The sequence below is a fragment of the Lolium rigidum genome, chromosome 3, assembly GCF_022539505.1.
Source record: "Lolium rigidum isolate FL_2022 chromosome 3, APGP_CSIRO_Lrig_0.1, whole genome shotgun sequence".
NCBI lineage: Eukaryota > Viridiplantae > Streptophyta > Magnoliopsida > Poales > Poaceae > Lolium > Lolium rigidum.
Window position 1 is genome coordinate 109,364,055 of NC_061510.1, and position 16,245 is coordinate 109,380,299.

General features: G+C 45.8%; 2 protein-coding genes across 2 annotated transcripts; both read left to right on the forward strand.

Annotated features, from left to right (window-relative positions):
* The first annotated feature begins 133 nt into the window (after positions 1–133).
* On the forward strand, positions 134–3,605 carry LOC124702147 (thioredoxin-like protein AAED1, chloroplastic). Its single transcript, XM_047234260.1, has 9 exons — positions 134–357; positions 440–590; positions 683–728; positions 1,305–1,364; positions 1,877–1,913; positions 2,776–2,855; positions 2,933–3,024; positions 3,110–3,170; positions 3,263–3,605. The coding sequence occupies exons 1-9, from the start codon at positions 177–179 to the stop codon at positions 3,320–3,322; spliced, it is 768 nt and encodes a 255-aa protein (XP_047090216.1). The 5' UTR covers positions 134–176; the 3' UTR covers positions 3,323–3,605.
* A 1,036-nt stretch (positions 3,606–4,641) lies between these two features.
* LOC124695331 (xyloglucan galactosyltransferase KATAMARI1 homolog) lies at positions 4,642–6,176 on the forward strand. The gene has a single exon (XM_047228186.1). It carries the CDS (start codon positions 4,642–4,644, stop codon positions 6,070–6,072), a length of 1,431 nt encoding a protein of 476 aa, XP_047084142.1. The 3' UTR covers positions 6,073–6,176.
* The last annotated feature ends 10,069 nt before the right edge of the window (positions 6,177–16,245 follow it).

The window sequence follows — 16,245 nt, forward strand, 5'->3', positions numbered from 1 at the left end:
GCCCGCACGTCAGAGAACGCGACCTGGCGTGGCGAGTTCTGGACTCTTTATTTCCACCCTCACTGGCGTGCGGGCCACCACCGCTTCTACCTGCTTCGGTTCCAAGGCCACAGCTCCCGGGCCAGCGACAGCCGCACGCCGGAGTACCTCGAGTCGACGCAAACTCGCTCATCGCCATGGCCGCGCACGCGCCGCACTCGGTCACCAGCCCTAGACTGGCCGCGCCGCTTCTCACCCCGGCAGCGACCGCGCCGAGCCTACGCCGCGCGAGGTGCCCGCGCGGCTACCTCGCCAACCAGCGGCGGCGGATGCGCCATCTGCTCCCTGCCGCTGCGGCCGCCAAGCCCGGAGCCATCGGTATCTCTCACACTCGTCGCTTCAATTATGCTGTTCGGCTATGTGAAGGCCACGAGCATAACATCTTCGGCGCGATTTGCAGGGAGCACGGCGGAGGCAGCTGAGGCGCCGGCGGAGGGTCTCGCGAGGTCGCTGCAGGGGGTGGAGGTGTTCGACCTTAGCGGGAAGGCGGTGCCCGTCGTTGATCTGTGGAGGGACAGGAAGGCCGTGGTTGCATTCGCCCGCCATTTTGGGTCTGTCCCCATTCATCTGTCTGTGGGAGTTTCGGGTGATTGGTTTATATCATTATCCTGAATCCTGATATGATGGCGCCGGTTGTTTGCAGGTGTGTCCTATGCCGAAAGAGGGCCGACCTTCTCGCTGCTAAGCAGGTTAGTTTGATGTCAGATTCCCCACTCGTAAATTTCCACTGGAAGAGCAGCAACATAGGAGATGAAGCCAATTCCTCAAAATGATACTCCGTTTTGTTGCTTGCCATTTGCCAAGGTCCATTGAACAAAAAAATGAATCTCCCCATTTCAGATGCCCTGGATAACACCTGCTGAATGTGGGTTGACTGATGAGATGTTTCTCATCTCCATCTAGTTGTAGTAGTAGTACCAATTCAGCACAGCGCAAATCATTTCTTTTTTTTTAGACAAAAGAGGCTCACCCCCCTGTTTCATTGAAACCAAACAAACATACAGCGTTCAGATTCTCGCCGAGCCGCAAAACAGTATGTGGTCTAGGAAAATAGGGGAATAAAACAGGAAAGCAGATACAAACCTACAGGAGGACATTTTACACGACAGGATCTAAAAGCAGAAGCAGCTGGACATTTTAGACAAACCTACAGCTCAAATTATTTCTAAGTTAGTTAGTGCGGAAGTTTCTGAATTTCCAGTGTGTAACTTTTGATAAACTGTTCTTTTTTAGTATATCTGAACCGCCCTATTACTTGTGTCCAGGATGCAATGGAAGCTGCTGGAGTTTCTCTTGTTTTAATTGGACCAGGCACTGTTGAACAGGTATGTGCTCTGCTGTGAAAACACTTCATTTTTTGTGTTCTGTTGTTTGATCTAAAAAATTGGTGGTCGCGAAATACAAAAAGGCAATCTGGAGAGTAAGGTTCATATGTGCTGATGTTTGATGTGGTATTGTGGTAAGACACTTATTACTGAAATAAACACGAACTTCATGTTAGATATGTGGCATTGTTTATAAAACTACATGCTTTTTAATTCATGGAAAAATGTGTATGCAGTTCTCTGCATCAGTCCTTGTCTTATTTGTCTTGACTGTGATATGCATTGAAAAGTGATCTTTTCGTTCATCCGAAGTTCAATTTATTCCCTGTGAAAGAAAACCAAGCTGTCCCTTGATATGTAGTAGTGTAGTACAACTTGTGAATAAAAGTCGCATACCCACACAGTATTCCGGTGGTTGACTGAATTAAATTATATCATGCACTCCATTTTAATTGTAGATAATCTAGCATATCGGTGATTGATGAAATTATATTGCTTATTTCTTGATTCAGGCAAAGGCATTTTCTGATCAAACCAAATTCAAAGGAGGTAATATTCTTGAATCTATCCAGCCCATATGATCTTTACGGCCGTAACATTGAGTTAGTGAGTACATGAACATGACATCAATGAAATACTAAAAAAATATCAAAAGTGGTAGCAACCAGTGCCAGAGCTTAGTGAAATACTAAAAACTATCACATTATCTCACTGTGGTCCCTCTTTTTAAATAAAAAATTCACTACTAAGCATCATTACTTTCTACTCCTACACCAATCAGAAAAAAAAATTAGTGATTATTAGTTACAACTGTGTCATAATATATCATTTACTAGATTGGCTCTCTACATTGGGTAGGAATAATTCACTGTATTGAAACATGTTCCACGTAGAACATCTCCTGTGCAAATTATTTTAGCCTTCAAAGTCGACCAAGCTTGATGAAACTAATGCATGGAAAGCAAACCAATGCTATTGATGGTGAAGCGTTTGCTATGAACCTCTGTGAACAGACTGCTCTTGTTGCTCAATTCTTTTGTTGAAATTGCTTGAAGCTCAAATTGTACATGTTGCCAATTCATATGCAACAAGTGCTTAAGTCTTTGAATTTTTGTTCACCCTCCGATCTAAAAAAAAAAGCTGCTCAACTTTTTATAGATACGGATGTATCTACACACTAAAAACATGTCCGTATCTAGACAAACTTGAGCAGATTTTTTTGGGACGGAGGGAGTACAAGATGTTGAAAAAACACTTTGGTTTCTTAAGAATTATAAAATTCTTTTTTCAAAATGTAAATTATTCCTATCTCTCGTTAAAGTTATCTGACTCTGTGAATCATACCGGGATCATGATGGTCAGCTTGTGGCACTTGTTCAACTATATTAGTCTGACAATAAATACTTTGCAGAAGTATATGCAGATCCAGATTACTCATCATATAGGGCTCTGGAATTTGCCAATGGCTTGTTCTCAACATTTACTCCATCGGTAATTCTTGCTGGACAAATTTCCCGTCGAGTCGTTCTGTTCCTCTGCAGATATGCAACATCCATTATCTTTTGCAGGCGGGCCTGAAGATTATACAGCTGTATAGGGAAGGATACAGGCAGGACTGGGAACTTTCATTTGAAAAGAACACTAGGACAAAGGGTGGATGGTATGTTTCCATTCAACTGTCTTCGCTTTGGCTGCTGCAGCTCTTCTAACGATCAGTTTGACAAATACTTGTCTCCCTTTCTCAGGTACCAAGGGGGGCTCCTTGTTGCAGGCCCAGGCATCAACAACATCTCCTACATCCACAAGGTCAATAAGCCAAGCCCTTTGTAATATTGTTCCCATTTGATCATCCGCTGGATAGTGAATTACTGATGGTAACTTTGTATATCCTTCAACAGGACAAAGAAGCTGGAGATGACCCTGAAATGGAGGATGTTTTGAAAGCTTGTTGTTCCTAGATCTATAGTATTGCTTTGCTCTCAAATTAGAAACGAGGATAAAACATCTTTAGTATCACCACTATGACATGTTCTTATATAGTATTACTTCCGTTCCTTAATATAAGACCTTTTGGCAAACTAAATTAGTTTGCCAAAACGTCCTATATTATGGAACGGGGGCAGTAGTGAAGTACATAATTGACTAGCTAGGTTTTCAGTAAAAAAAAAGCCTCAACAACACCTGAAATGTAATGGACAAAGTTTTGCCTTGTGAAAGCAAAGCCACGTATATTCATGACCATAGAAACTCTAATGCACGAGTTTTTATTAACTCTACTACAAAGAATTCTATATTCTGGAACATTTACACTAATTTTTGTACCCGTTGCGAAACATGAGCGTGTTGGCCAGCCGACAAAGCTAGCCCTCCACAACGCCTATAGCAGATCAAGGAGAGAAGCGGGCAATCACCGTTTTTTTTTTTTTGCCCAGTCCACTATGTCATGCTCTCTCTGTTTTTAAATAAGTGTACAATCTAACTTTTATCCTCAGTTAAAATTTTAAAACTTTGACCAATTTATTAAAACAATAGCAACATACTTACATACATGACATCAAATCCGTATAATACAAAGAAAAAACACTTCAAGACGATCGTAGTGATACTAAATTGGTGCTATAAATATTGTCACTTTTTTCATAAAGTTGATGAAACTTTAAAATATTTAATTTAAGACAAGATATAGAAGTACACTTGTTAGGGAACTTGGATGGAAGGAGTACACTCTCATAGTTTTGCAGGTGGATGGTTGAACCGCACGCAGACAAGCTCACGAGCAAGTGCGCCTGGGAGACAAGGTTGGACTTTTTTCGGATGTATTTTAATTCTTGGTTGATTCAAATTTAAAAGTACAAGATCTTCTCTGCTATAGGCTCAAGTTACGAACCTCAGCATTGAGTTTGACATGGAGGTCTAGCAAACTAGATCTCCAATATTATGTATTGCAATAAACTTTTAATCATTATTTATGTTTCGATTCTAGATTGCCCGTCTCTAGGAGGGAGCGCAAGTTTGCTCGTGGAGTTGCGCTACACGCATTCCATTATTCGGTGGATCAAGATTCAGACGACGCGCCGTGCCCTGCGGTGCCTATCTTGGGGCCGGAGATAGAAAAGAACCTCTTCACATGCTCGCATAATCAATCGCAGGCCCGCAGGGGCAAATTAACTGGCAACTCTGCAATGTATGCCTGAAGTAGTCTACGCATGTCCCCGGACGGCCACTCTCTACAACAACGAAGGCAAGGACCGCCGCCGCCCCCACCCACCAAGACGATATGTCCGCCGCCGTTACACGGCCTTGGTTCCTCGTCGTCGTCGCCGCGGCGTTCTGGGCCTGCATACTCTACGTCCGCATCTCCGTGCACACGGTTGCACCGAGCGACGTGAGCCGCACCGGCGCTGACAGCAGTGATCCATGTAGGGGACGTTACGTGTATGTGCACGAGCTCCCGCCACGATTCAACGCCGACATGCTCTCCGGCTGCGCCAATCTGGAGGGCCAGTGGCCCGACATGTGCAAGCAAGTGAGCAACGCCGGCCTCGGGGAGCCGCTGCTACACCCCGATCAGCTCGACGGGGAGGTGCCGGGCGGCGGCGCGCTCACCAACTCCAGCGGCTGGTACGCGACGCAGCAGTTCGGGTTGGACGCCATCTTCCACGCCCGCATGCGGCGGTACGAGTGCCTCACCAACGACTCCTCCGCGGCGGCCGCCGTGTTCGTCCCGTTCTACGCTGGCTTCGAGTTCTCGCTGCACCAGTGGGGCTACGACGAGGCAACGCGGGACGCCGCGTCGCGCGACCTGGCGAGCTGGCTCAAGAGCCGCCCGGAGTGGCGCAGAGCGAGCGGCCGCGACCACTTCCTCGTGGCCGGGCGCACGGCGTGGGACTTCCAGCGCGACACCATCAACATCTCTGTGTGGGGCACCAACCTGCTCCTCCTCGACGCCGTCAAGAACATGACCGTCCTCGTCATCGAGTCGTCCACCTCCGTCATGGGGGGCGGCAGCGACATGGCCGTGCCTTACCCGACCTACTTCCACCCACGGGCAGACGCCGATGTCCTGGACTGGCAGCGCAGGATCAGGAGCGCCGACCGCCCGTGGCTCATGTCCTTCGTGGGCGCGCCAAGGCCGCGCGAATGGCAGTCCATCAGGCCGGACATCATCGACCAGTGCGCCGCGTCGTCCGCCTGCCGCCATCTGGGCTGCGCCAGCGGGGAAAAGCAGTGCCACACCCCGGGGGAGATCATGCGCCTCTTCCGGAGCTCCACGTTCTGCCTCCAGCCACGGGGGGACTCGGCCACGCGGCGGTCGGCATTCGACGCCATGGTCGCCGGCTGCGTGCCGGTCTTCTTCCACCCGCGCTCCGCGTACCTCCAGTACAAGTGGCACCTGCCCAGCGACCACACCCGCTACTCGGTGTTCATAACGGAGGACGACGTGCGCGCGGGCAACGTGAGCATCGAGGAGACGCTCAGGAGGATACCGCCGGCGACGGTGCGGGAGATGCAGGAAGAGGTCGTCAGGATCATGCCGGGGCTCGTGTACGCCGACCCGAGGTACACGCTCGAGACGGTGAAGGATGCGTTCGATCTCGCGGTGGACGGTATGCTGAAGAAGGTGGCAGAGGCGCGGAGTGCCGAACTATTGGGTGGTGGTGTAGCTCGGCACTCGACCTCGCAAGATAACACAATTTCATCCAAGTGATGGGTTCATCGTCACTTGGCGTGATGAACAATCAGCTCGTGTAGCCCGTGGATAACACCTGAATGTCTGTTGTTGACTGCTGAGATGTTTCTTATGTGCATGTAATTGTAATTGTATCTTGCGTAGTGGTAGTAATTCGGCACAACTAGCACATGGAATTCAACATCTAAGATGCATTCGTTCATAAGTTTACGTAGCTTCTGAATTTTATGTGTATAACTTTTCATAACAAGCTGTGGAGGTTCATTAGACAAATAAATCAGAGCCTGAAGCATATGGTCTCTAGGCAACCAATTATCAGTCCACCATCCTTCCCTTCCATCAACACTCTCCAAATCTGTGATGGATGGTAACCTAGTTTGGCTTGGAGCACCTCCAGCCATCTCCCCGACAAGGCCTCCGGTGTCTCTTTTTTTTAGCCGGACGGCGTTATTCGGCCTAGTCGCGCTCCCGGTTCCTCGTTTTTTCCCGGAAAAGGGCCTAAATCCATCCGAAAAGTCCATGCCATCCCCGGCCTCTCGAGGTGCGCTCCGGGAGTCCGGACGAGAGAAAAGCGGAGACGGGCCCGCTCTGTCAGCGAGAAAACACGCGAACCCCATCACTTTCTCGCTGCAAATCTCCCTCCCCTCTTGTAGCTCTCTCCCCTCTTGTAGCTCTCTCGCCACTGGCACCACCCCTCGCCAATCCGTCGGCTAGATGCCTATACTCCGCCGTCCCTCCTATCACCAGCCTATATTCCGTCGACCTCATCGCGTCTGCCTATATTCCACCGTCGGGCTACTCCTCGCGTCGCGCCTTGCATCGACCACGCTCGGCAGGTATTCGTCCATTTGCCTGGGCGGCCATGGACTCGGACGACGAGGAGGAGCAGATGTTTGCCGAGCTTTTTGAAGAAGAGATGGCAGCCGCCGCCCAAGACGAGGAGCACATGTTGATCCGAGCTTACTTGTCATGCCTGTACGCGGAGAAGGCCATTGGTCGACGTGATGGGTCGGCACCAGGTCGCCGGAGTTGCAAGCCGAGGCAGGGAATGGAGGGCTACTGCATGATCTACGCCGACTACTTCGCCGACAATCCATTGCACGGTGAGGTTGTTTTTAGGCGTCGTTTCATGATGAGCCTGAAGCTCTTCATGAAAATTGTGTATGCCCTTCGAGACTATGACTCCTACTTCAGATGCAAGTTGGATTGCACCGGAATGGCAGGATTTTCCGCCCTCGAAAAGTGCACGGTGGCTATGCGGATGCTAGCATATGGAGCTCCTAGTGATTCTGCCGATGACTATCTTCGGATGGCGGAGTCCATCGCCCTTGATTGTTTTTACCGGTTCTGCAGGGCGGTGATAGCAGTGTTCGGGGACATCTACTTGGGATCACCCATTGTCGAAGACACTGCTCGAATCCTCGCTGTCAATGAAGCTCGAGGATTTCCGGGGATGCTTGGAAGCATTGACTGCATGCATTAGAAATGGAAGAACTGCCAGTTTGCCTGGTAGGAAATGTACAAGGGTCACAAAAAAGGTTGCACTGTGGTGCTTGAGGCAGTGGCTACCCATGATCTCTAGATTTGGCACTCCTTCTTTGGTATACCGGGATCCAACAATGACATCAACCTCTTGCAGTGCTCGCCGATCTTCTCCAAGCTTGTTGAGGGTCATGCTTTCCCGGTTGACTTTGTGATCAATGGTCGGCACTAAAACAAGAGATATTATCTTGCAGACGGTATCTATCCAAAATGGGCAACATTTATGAGGACTATCTCAAGCCTCGTCCTCCCGAAGCATGCAGAGTTTGTCAAGGAACAAGAAGGTTGCTGAAAGGACGTCGAGCGTGCATTTGGTGTCCTCCAACAAAGATTTGCTGTAGTCCGGTTCCCCGCTATGACTTGGTCCAAAGATCAGATGTGGGAGGTGATGAACTGTTGTGTGTGTTTACACAACATGATTATTGAGAATGAGCGGAAGTATCCAGTTCCTCTGAGCAAGCAAGCTGCACCATATGGCAGAGAGGGTCCTCTTGCACAGCCTAACCACCAGGTGTTGACATCGTGGGCTTCGTTCATCGCTTTGGGAGATTCGAGACTCGACAATGCATCATGTTGTGGGTATACTTCATGGGTGTACTATCGACATTGGCTAGATCCGGCAAGCCCGGGTGGCCCACAGATGGTGATGGTGGCATACGGCCCATCAGGCGGCCCAGTTGTTGTTGATCAAGATGGAGGAAGTCCAGCCCAGGAACAAGGAGCCGGATCCACCGACCTACTCTGGAAGTCGGATCCGGCCCGGCCCATCAGGGGGTAGCCGGATCCAGTATGGCATATAAGGATAGGCAGATCCTTGACGTGCACGACAATGTAATGTTCCGTAGTTAGTCAAGACTGTATTCCGGCTAGGACTCTCCGTAGAAACCCTAGATCCTGACGCCTTTATAAGCAGGATCCCGGGAGCCCTAGAGGCACAACCACAACTCATTGTAACAACGCGAAAAGTGCCCAGATAATTCCAGACAAGCAGCAGTAGGCCCTGTCCTCGAGCAGATGTTCTGAAGCTGGATAAATCGCGTACCACCGTCCGGAGTGCTCTTCCGCCCATGGCCCCTACTTCTTCCCCCCTCCGTGAGGATCCCTCCTCTGTGGTACCGTCGAATAGGCAACAACACATCAACAGCTGCAGGATGATCTGGTGGAGCACATATGGAGGCTTTGAGGCAACACCAACCAGTTTCCATTTGATTTGTTTCAAAAATTGTAAAATTATTTGCTTGATTTGTTGAACTGTAACGTTTATTTGTAAAAATAGGCCAAAAATTGTACGCCGAACTATGAATTTATTTGTGAAAATAAATCCAAATACACCGATCATCGGGCACCTAGTCGGGGGATGATACGTCCAAAACGTATCTACTTTCCCGAACACTTTTGCTATTGTTTTGCCTCTAATTTGTGTATTTTGGATACAACTAACACGGACTAACGCTGTTTTCAGCAGAATTGCTCTAGTGTCTCGTTTTTGTGCAGAAATCCAACTTTCAGGAAAATCCTCGGAATTTATGCGAAAGGTCTTATTTTCCCGGAAGATTGACGGAGCCAGAAGGGCAAGCCAGGTGGAGGCCCGAGGGCCCCACACACTAGGCCGGCGCAGCCTAGGAGGGGGGCGCGCCGCCCTATTGTGTGGCCCCCTCGGTTGGCCTCTGACGCCCCTCTCTGGACTACTTAACGCCTTCGACCTAAAAACGCACGGGGGGTAAGAAGAAATCGCCAGAAGACATCCAGTACGCCGCCACCGTCGCAAAACTCCGTCTCGAGACCAGAAACTCCGTTCTGGCACTCCGCCGGGACGGGGAATTGGAGGAGATCATCGCCATCATCACCACCGACGCCTCTCCATCGACCAGCCATGTTTCCCCCATCCATGTGTGAGTAATTCCCCCGCTGTAGGCTGAAGGGGATGGTAGGGATTGGATGAGATTGGTCATGTAATAGCATAAGATTGTTAGGGCATAGTGCCTAGTGTCCGTAATTGGTACTTTTATGATATTGTTGCAACTTGTTATGCTTAATGCTTGTCACTAGGGCCCGAGTGCCATGATCTCAGATCTGAACATGTTATCAATTTATTATGATATTCATTGCTTTATGATCTTACATGCAAGTTGTATACACGTATTGCTGTCCGGAACCCGAGGCCCCAAAGTGACAGAAATTGGGACAACCGAAGGGGATGGCGGTGATATGAGGATCACATGTGTTCACGGAGTGTTAATGCTTTGCTCCGGTGCTCTATTAAAAGGAGTGCCTTAATTTCCGAGTAGATTCCCTAGAGGCCCGGCTGCCACCGGCTGGTAGGACAAAAGATGTTGTGCAAGTTTCTCATTGCGAGCACGTACGACTATATATGGAACACATGCCTATTGATTGATTAGTACTTGGATACCGTTTTATTATTATCCGCAAATGCCCCGCTTTGATTGTTACATGAGTTTCTCTCATCCATGCAACGCCCATTCATCCATCCCTGTGCCTACGGTATTTTAATCTCGTTGTTTACTATAGTCACTACTGCTGTCTTTGTTACTCTGTCGCTGTTATTTCACTACTGCTATCGCTATAAAACTGTTACTATCGATAAACTCTTGCGAGCAAGTCTATTTCCGAGTGCAGCTGAATTGACAACTCCGTTCGTTAAGGCTTACAAGTATTCTTTGTCTCCCCTTGTGTCGAATCAATAAATTGGGTTTTACTTCCCGCGAAGACTGTTGCGATCTCCTATACTTGTGGGTCATCAAGACTATTTTCTGGCGCCGTTGCCGGGGAGCATAGCTTTATTTGCAAGTTCACTTGGATTGATATTGTTCGCTGCAAATTATCCATCATGGGTAAACCTCGTGATACTAAAGTCGCCATATTACCATCCACTACAAGAAAAGGTACAACTCTGAGTACCTCTGCTGCTCTTGATTCACCGTCTGTGATAGATAAACTTGTTTCACCACCACATGCTTCACATGCTGGTCTGAAAATTCCTCTCATAATTTTGATGATGCTTCTGCTGTGCTTGATAATGATGGTTCATTAGGATCTTTTCTAGATGCTACAATTGCTAGGTCTAGACAAATTGAAAGTACTGAAACTCCTAATGAAGATGCTGCTACACTCGTTAATTCACCCGAGTCTCGTTGAATACTCTAGTGATGATCTTGATGAAGATTATGTAGAACTTGATGATGATTTTATTGATAAATGCAATGCTACTACTGATGCAAGAAAAAATAAAAAGTTGCTTGCACAACATACTGTTAGATATAAACTCGTCTCCCGATCCTAAATTTGCCACATCTCCTATAAACATTAAGGATAAGGATTATGATTTTTCTCTTGATTTGTCTCATATATCTATTGTTGAGAAAACACCTTTTTGTGGTACTGAAAAAGAAAGTGTTGTAGAACACATGATTGAGCTATCTACTCGAGTAGCTTGTTTTCCGATGATGTTAAGAAGCGTACTTATTTTGTTGCTAAAATTTTCCCTTTCTCATTAAAGGATGATGCTAAAACTTGGTATAATAGTTTGCCACCTGATTCTATTAATAGTCCAAAAGAATTGCTTGATGTTTTCTTCCGGAAATACTTTCCTGCTAGTGCTCAACATATTGCTTTGCGAGAAAATTTATCATTTTGATCGGGAAGATGGAGAGAAATTGCTCGAGGCTTGGGCTAGATTTTGCTCTCTTATTAGAGCTCGGCTCGAACATGATTTGGAAAAGCATGATTTACTTGATATATTTTATAGTGGACTAACCATTGAGTCTAGGGCATACCTGGATAGTTGTGCTTGGTTGTGTTTTCGGGAAAAGAACTCCGGACGACGTCGAAGAATTATTGGCTAGAATAGGCCGGAATCATGATGATTGGTCTACACCGAACCAACCCCGACACCGATATTGAAGAAGAGGGGTATGATTAAATTAAATGATGAAGATATGAGGGAAGCCAAGAAATCTCTTAAAGAGAAGGGTATTAAATCCGAAGATGTGAAAAATTTACCTCCCATAGAAGATTTATGTAAGATCACTCCCCCTTCATCCATGATTGAAGTACACTCTCTTGAACGCTTTACTAGAGAAGATATTCTGTATTCAAAACCTCCTGCTCAATGCTTAGATGAGTTTGATAATTATATTGTTAAGCAAAATAATTTCAATATGAGAATAGAGAATCATTTAATGGAAAATTCTCAAGCTATTAGTGAATTGCATGGTATTGTGGAGAGAACCTCCAATGATGTTAAGATACTTGTTAAACATTTTCAAATGGTTCAAACTCAAATAGATCAACTCACTAAAGTGCAAAATGACTTGTTAAAAGATAATTCTAAAGAAAAACATGCTTATGAAGTAACAACTAGAGGCGGTGTTTCTACCCAGGATCCTCTATATCCTGAAGGGCATTGATGACCCACAAGTATAGGGGATCGCAGCAGTCTTCGCGGGTAGTAAAACCCAATTTATTGATTCGACACAAGGGGAGACAAAGAATACTTGAAAGCCTTAACAGCGGAGTTATCAATTCAGCTGCACTCGAAACAGACTTGCTCGCAAGAGTTTATCGATAGTAACAGTTTTATAGCGATAGCGATAGTGAAATAACAAGCAGCAGAGTAACAAAGACAGCGAGTAGTGATTATAGTAAACAGCAGGATTAAAATACCGTAGGCACGGGGACGGATAACGGGCGTTGCATGGATGAGAGAAACTCATGTAACAATCAAGCGAGGCATTTGCGGATAATAATAAAACGGTGTCTAAGTACAAAGCAATCAATAGGCATGTGTTCCAATTATAGTCGTACGTGCTCGCAATGAGAAACTTGCACAACATCTTTTGTCCTACCAGCCGGTGGCAGCCGGGCCTCAAGGAATCTATCGGATATTAAGGTACTCCTTTTAATAGAGCACCGGAGCAAAGCATTAACACTCCGTGAACACATGTGATCCTCACATCACTACCATCCCCTCCGGTTGTCCCGATTTCTGTCACTTTGGGGCCATTGGTTCCGGACAGCGACATGTGTATACAACTTGCAGGTAAGACCATAAACAATGAATATCATGATGAAACAATAACATGTTCAGATCTGAGATCATGGCACTCGGGCCCTAGTGACAAGAATTAAGCATAACAAGTTGCAACAATATCATCAAAGTACCAATTACGGACACTAGGCACTATACCCTAACAATCTTACACTATTACATGACCAATCTCATCCAATCCCTACCATCCCTTTCAGCCTATAGCGGGGGAATTACTCACACATGGATGGGGGAAACATGGCTGGTTGATGAAGAGGCGTCGGTGGTGATGGAGGCGATGATCTCCTCCAATTCCCCGTCCCGGCGGAGTGCCAGAACGGAGACTTCTGGCTCCCGAGACGGAGTTTCGCGATGTGGCGGCGTTCTAGAGGGTTTCTGGCGACTTCGACTTCTCTTTGTGCGTTTTTAGGTCGAGGGCGATAAGTAGTCTGAAGGAGGGCGTCGGAGGCCTGCCGAGGGGGCCACACGCTAGGGCCGCGCGCCCCCTCCGGGCCGCGCCGCCCTAGGGTGTGGGGCCCTCGGGCCTCCACCGACTTGCCCTTCCGGCTCCGTGAGTTTTCTCGGGAAAATAGGGCCTTCGTCAAAATCCCGAGGTTTTTCCCGAAAGTTGGATTTCTGCACAAAAACGAGATACCGGAACGGTTCTGCCGAAAACAGCGTTAGTCCGTGTTAGTTGCATCCAAAATACACAAATTAGAGGCAAAACAATAGCAAAAGTGTTCGGGAAAGTAGATACGTTTTGGACGTATCAACTCCCCCAAGCTTAGATTATTGCTTGTCCTCAAGCAATTCGGTTAACAACCGAGCGATAAAAGAACTTTCACGAACACATTTGTTCATATGATGTAAATATTCTCATGCTATGGCTAACACTTAGGCAGTTCATAATAAGATACATGCAAATAAGATCATCCAATAGCTATGTCAATCATGGAAAGGTACCAATAATTAATAATAAGTATCATGAATCATGTATATAAGCAGGATTGCAATATTTATAAATGAGTATGATAGAGTGGTATCTCGCTTGCCCATATTTGATCAGCAAAACATAGATGCTCAGGCACCTCTGAAGTTCATAGAAAGACTAGAAATAGTGATTGTCAAAGATAAAAGCATCAAAGTTATACCACAATCAATCATATTTTGAGACAAGCATATTACACTAAGAATGACAGTTGTGCTCTCAAGAAAGTGCTCAAAGAAAGGATGGAGACACAACATAAAAGTAAAAGATTGACCATTCGCAGAGGGAAGCAGGGATTAACATGCGCTAGAGCTTTTCATTAGTAAAGCAGGAGTAAAATTATTTTGAGAGGTGTTTGTTGTTGTCAACGAATGGTAATGGGTACACCAACTACCTCGCCAACCGGACTTTCAAGAGCGGCTCCCATGAAGGACGTTATCTCTACCAGCAAGGTAGATCATCCTTCTTCTCTTTTGTTTACACACGTATTTTAGTTTTATTATGGGTGACACTCCCCCCATCCTTTGCTTACACAAGCCATGGCTAACCGAATCCTCGGGTGCCTTCCATCAATCACATACCATGGAGGAGTGTCTATTTGCAAAATTAAGTTGCTTACTGGTGAATCAGAGCAAAACATGTGAAGATAATTATTAGTGAAAGTTGATTAATCGGGTCGGGAACCCCATTGCCAGCTCTTTTTGCAAAATTATTGGATAAGCGGATGTGCCACTAGTCCATATGAAAATCCGTCAAGAGTAAATGTCAAGGTTGAAAGTTAAACACCACATACTTTCTCATGAGCTATGAAACATTAACACAAATTGAGAAGCATTTTGAAGGTTTAAAGGTAGCGCATGAGAATTTACTTGGAATGGTTTAAAATGCCATGCATAGGTATTTATGGTGGACACTCTGGAATAACTTGGTTTTCATGTGTTTGGAAGCACGAGCAGCGTTCCCGCTCAGTACAAGTGAAGGCTAGCAAAAGACTAGGGAACGACAAATCAAGAGAGCGATAGACTCGTCATAATCATGCTTGCGGCAAAATAAATTAACTGAGGCATAAAAGTGATACAAGAACTCTGAAGCAATGTAAATCATCAAGGCTTAATTGACTTTTATTCAGTCATATGCATGCGTGAGCATGTGCCAAGTTAATTCAAACGAATTATTCAGAGGAGGATACCACAATATCATACCTATCTATGAATAAAACAATGCAAGCAAACATACATGACATGCTACTCATATTAATAAATTGGAACTAAACATGAGAGATCATGAACTACTAGACTTTCTTAAATGACATATACCTGACATGAACCAACTAAGCATGCTCACATGGATGAGTATATGTACAAAAATGAAAACAAATAGAGTTCATACCAGCCTCTCACCACAATCGGATTGTCGTAGATCGTCATTATTGCCTTTTCACTTGTGTAGCTTGGATAATATGAAATGAAAACCACGCTCCAGCCACCGAAGACCATTGAAATCATAAAGAACTTTACAAAACCAAAGAATAACAGCAAATATTTTTGGTGTTTTCGAATTTGGGAACAAGAACAAAAGAAAACAAGCAAACAAAGCAAAATCTTTTTGGGTTTTCTTATAGCAAACTAGCAATAGCAAATAAAGCGAAACAAATGCAAGAAACTAAAGTAAACAAGTGGTGAAGAGAAACAATAGAAATATTTTTGGTCTTTTTGTGTTTTAGGAAAGAAACAAAGCAAGAACAAGAAAATGAAAACTAAAAGAAACACAGAAAAGCGAGATGGCAGAAATCTGCCAAAACTCGACAAGCAGTATGTAAATCGATTTTTACAAAAATCTGCCGTTGCTCAGCTCGAAAAGTGTTAAACTAATGAAAGTTAGATAACAACCTGGGGAACATGTACAAAAATTGGCAGCTCAAAATAACGTTCTGGCTGTGCGCACGAATTTTTCTAGTAACAGTCCAGAATCTGTTTTCAGGCAGCACTTCCCCAAATACCATCTTCCTCTCATTAGAAAACCACTCAAAGAAACTAAACAAGTATGTACAAGTATCCATAAACCATAATATGCAAAGAATGAGTGATGCCGGTATACCTCCCCCCAAGCTTAGGCTTTTGGCCTAGGTGGAGATCAACCCCATGGTGCCCATGAAGAAGCACCCTCGTAGTACGAAGATGGATCATGTTCCGGGTATGTGCTAGAAGAAGAACCCGGATACGTGACGGTGTAGTCATAGGAGGGCTCGGCGTCCTCGGAGTCATGCTGCTGGTGGAAGTTGTGTATCTTCAGCTTCTCATCCACCTCCTCCTTAGAGCGCGACCATGGTTTCCTGTTGATACTGAACAAATCTGGTTGGGGCAAAGGGACTTCCCTCTCTTCCCCGTCAGCAAACAACACTCTATAGACAATATTATCTAACCTAGAGTCAGCTGTAACAAATTGATGACTCTTCATAGCAGCAATATCGAGCCTCATAGGAGCTATTTTTACATCACTAGGGTCAAGAGGAAGCTCTAAATATGCTAAAACGCGCGAAGCAATAATTCCTCCAAATATGGGCCCCTTGTTAGACAAGCGGCGAGCAACAAGAGCACCAAGATGATAAGGTGTT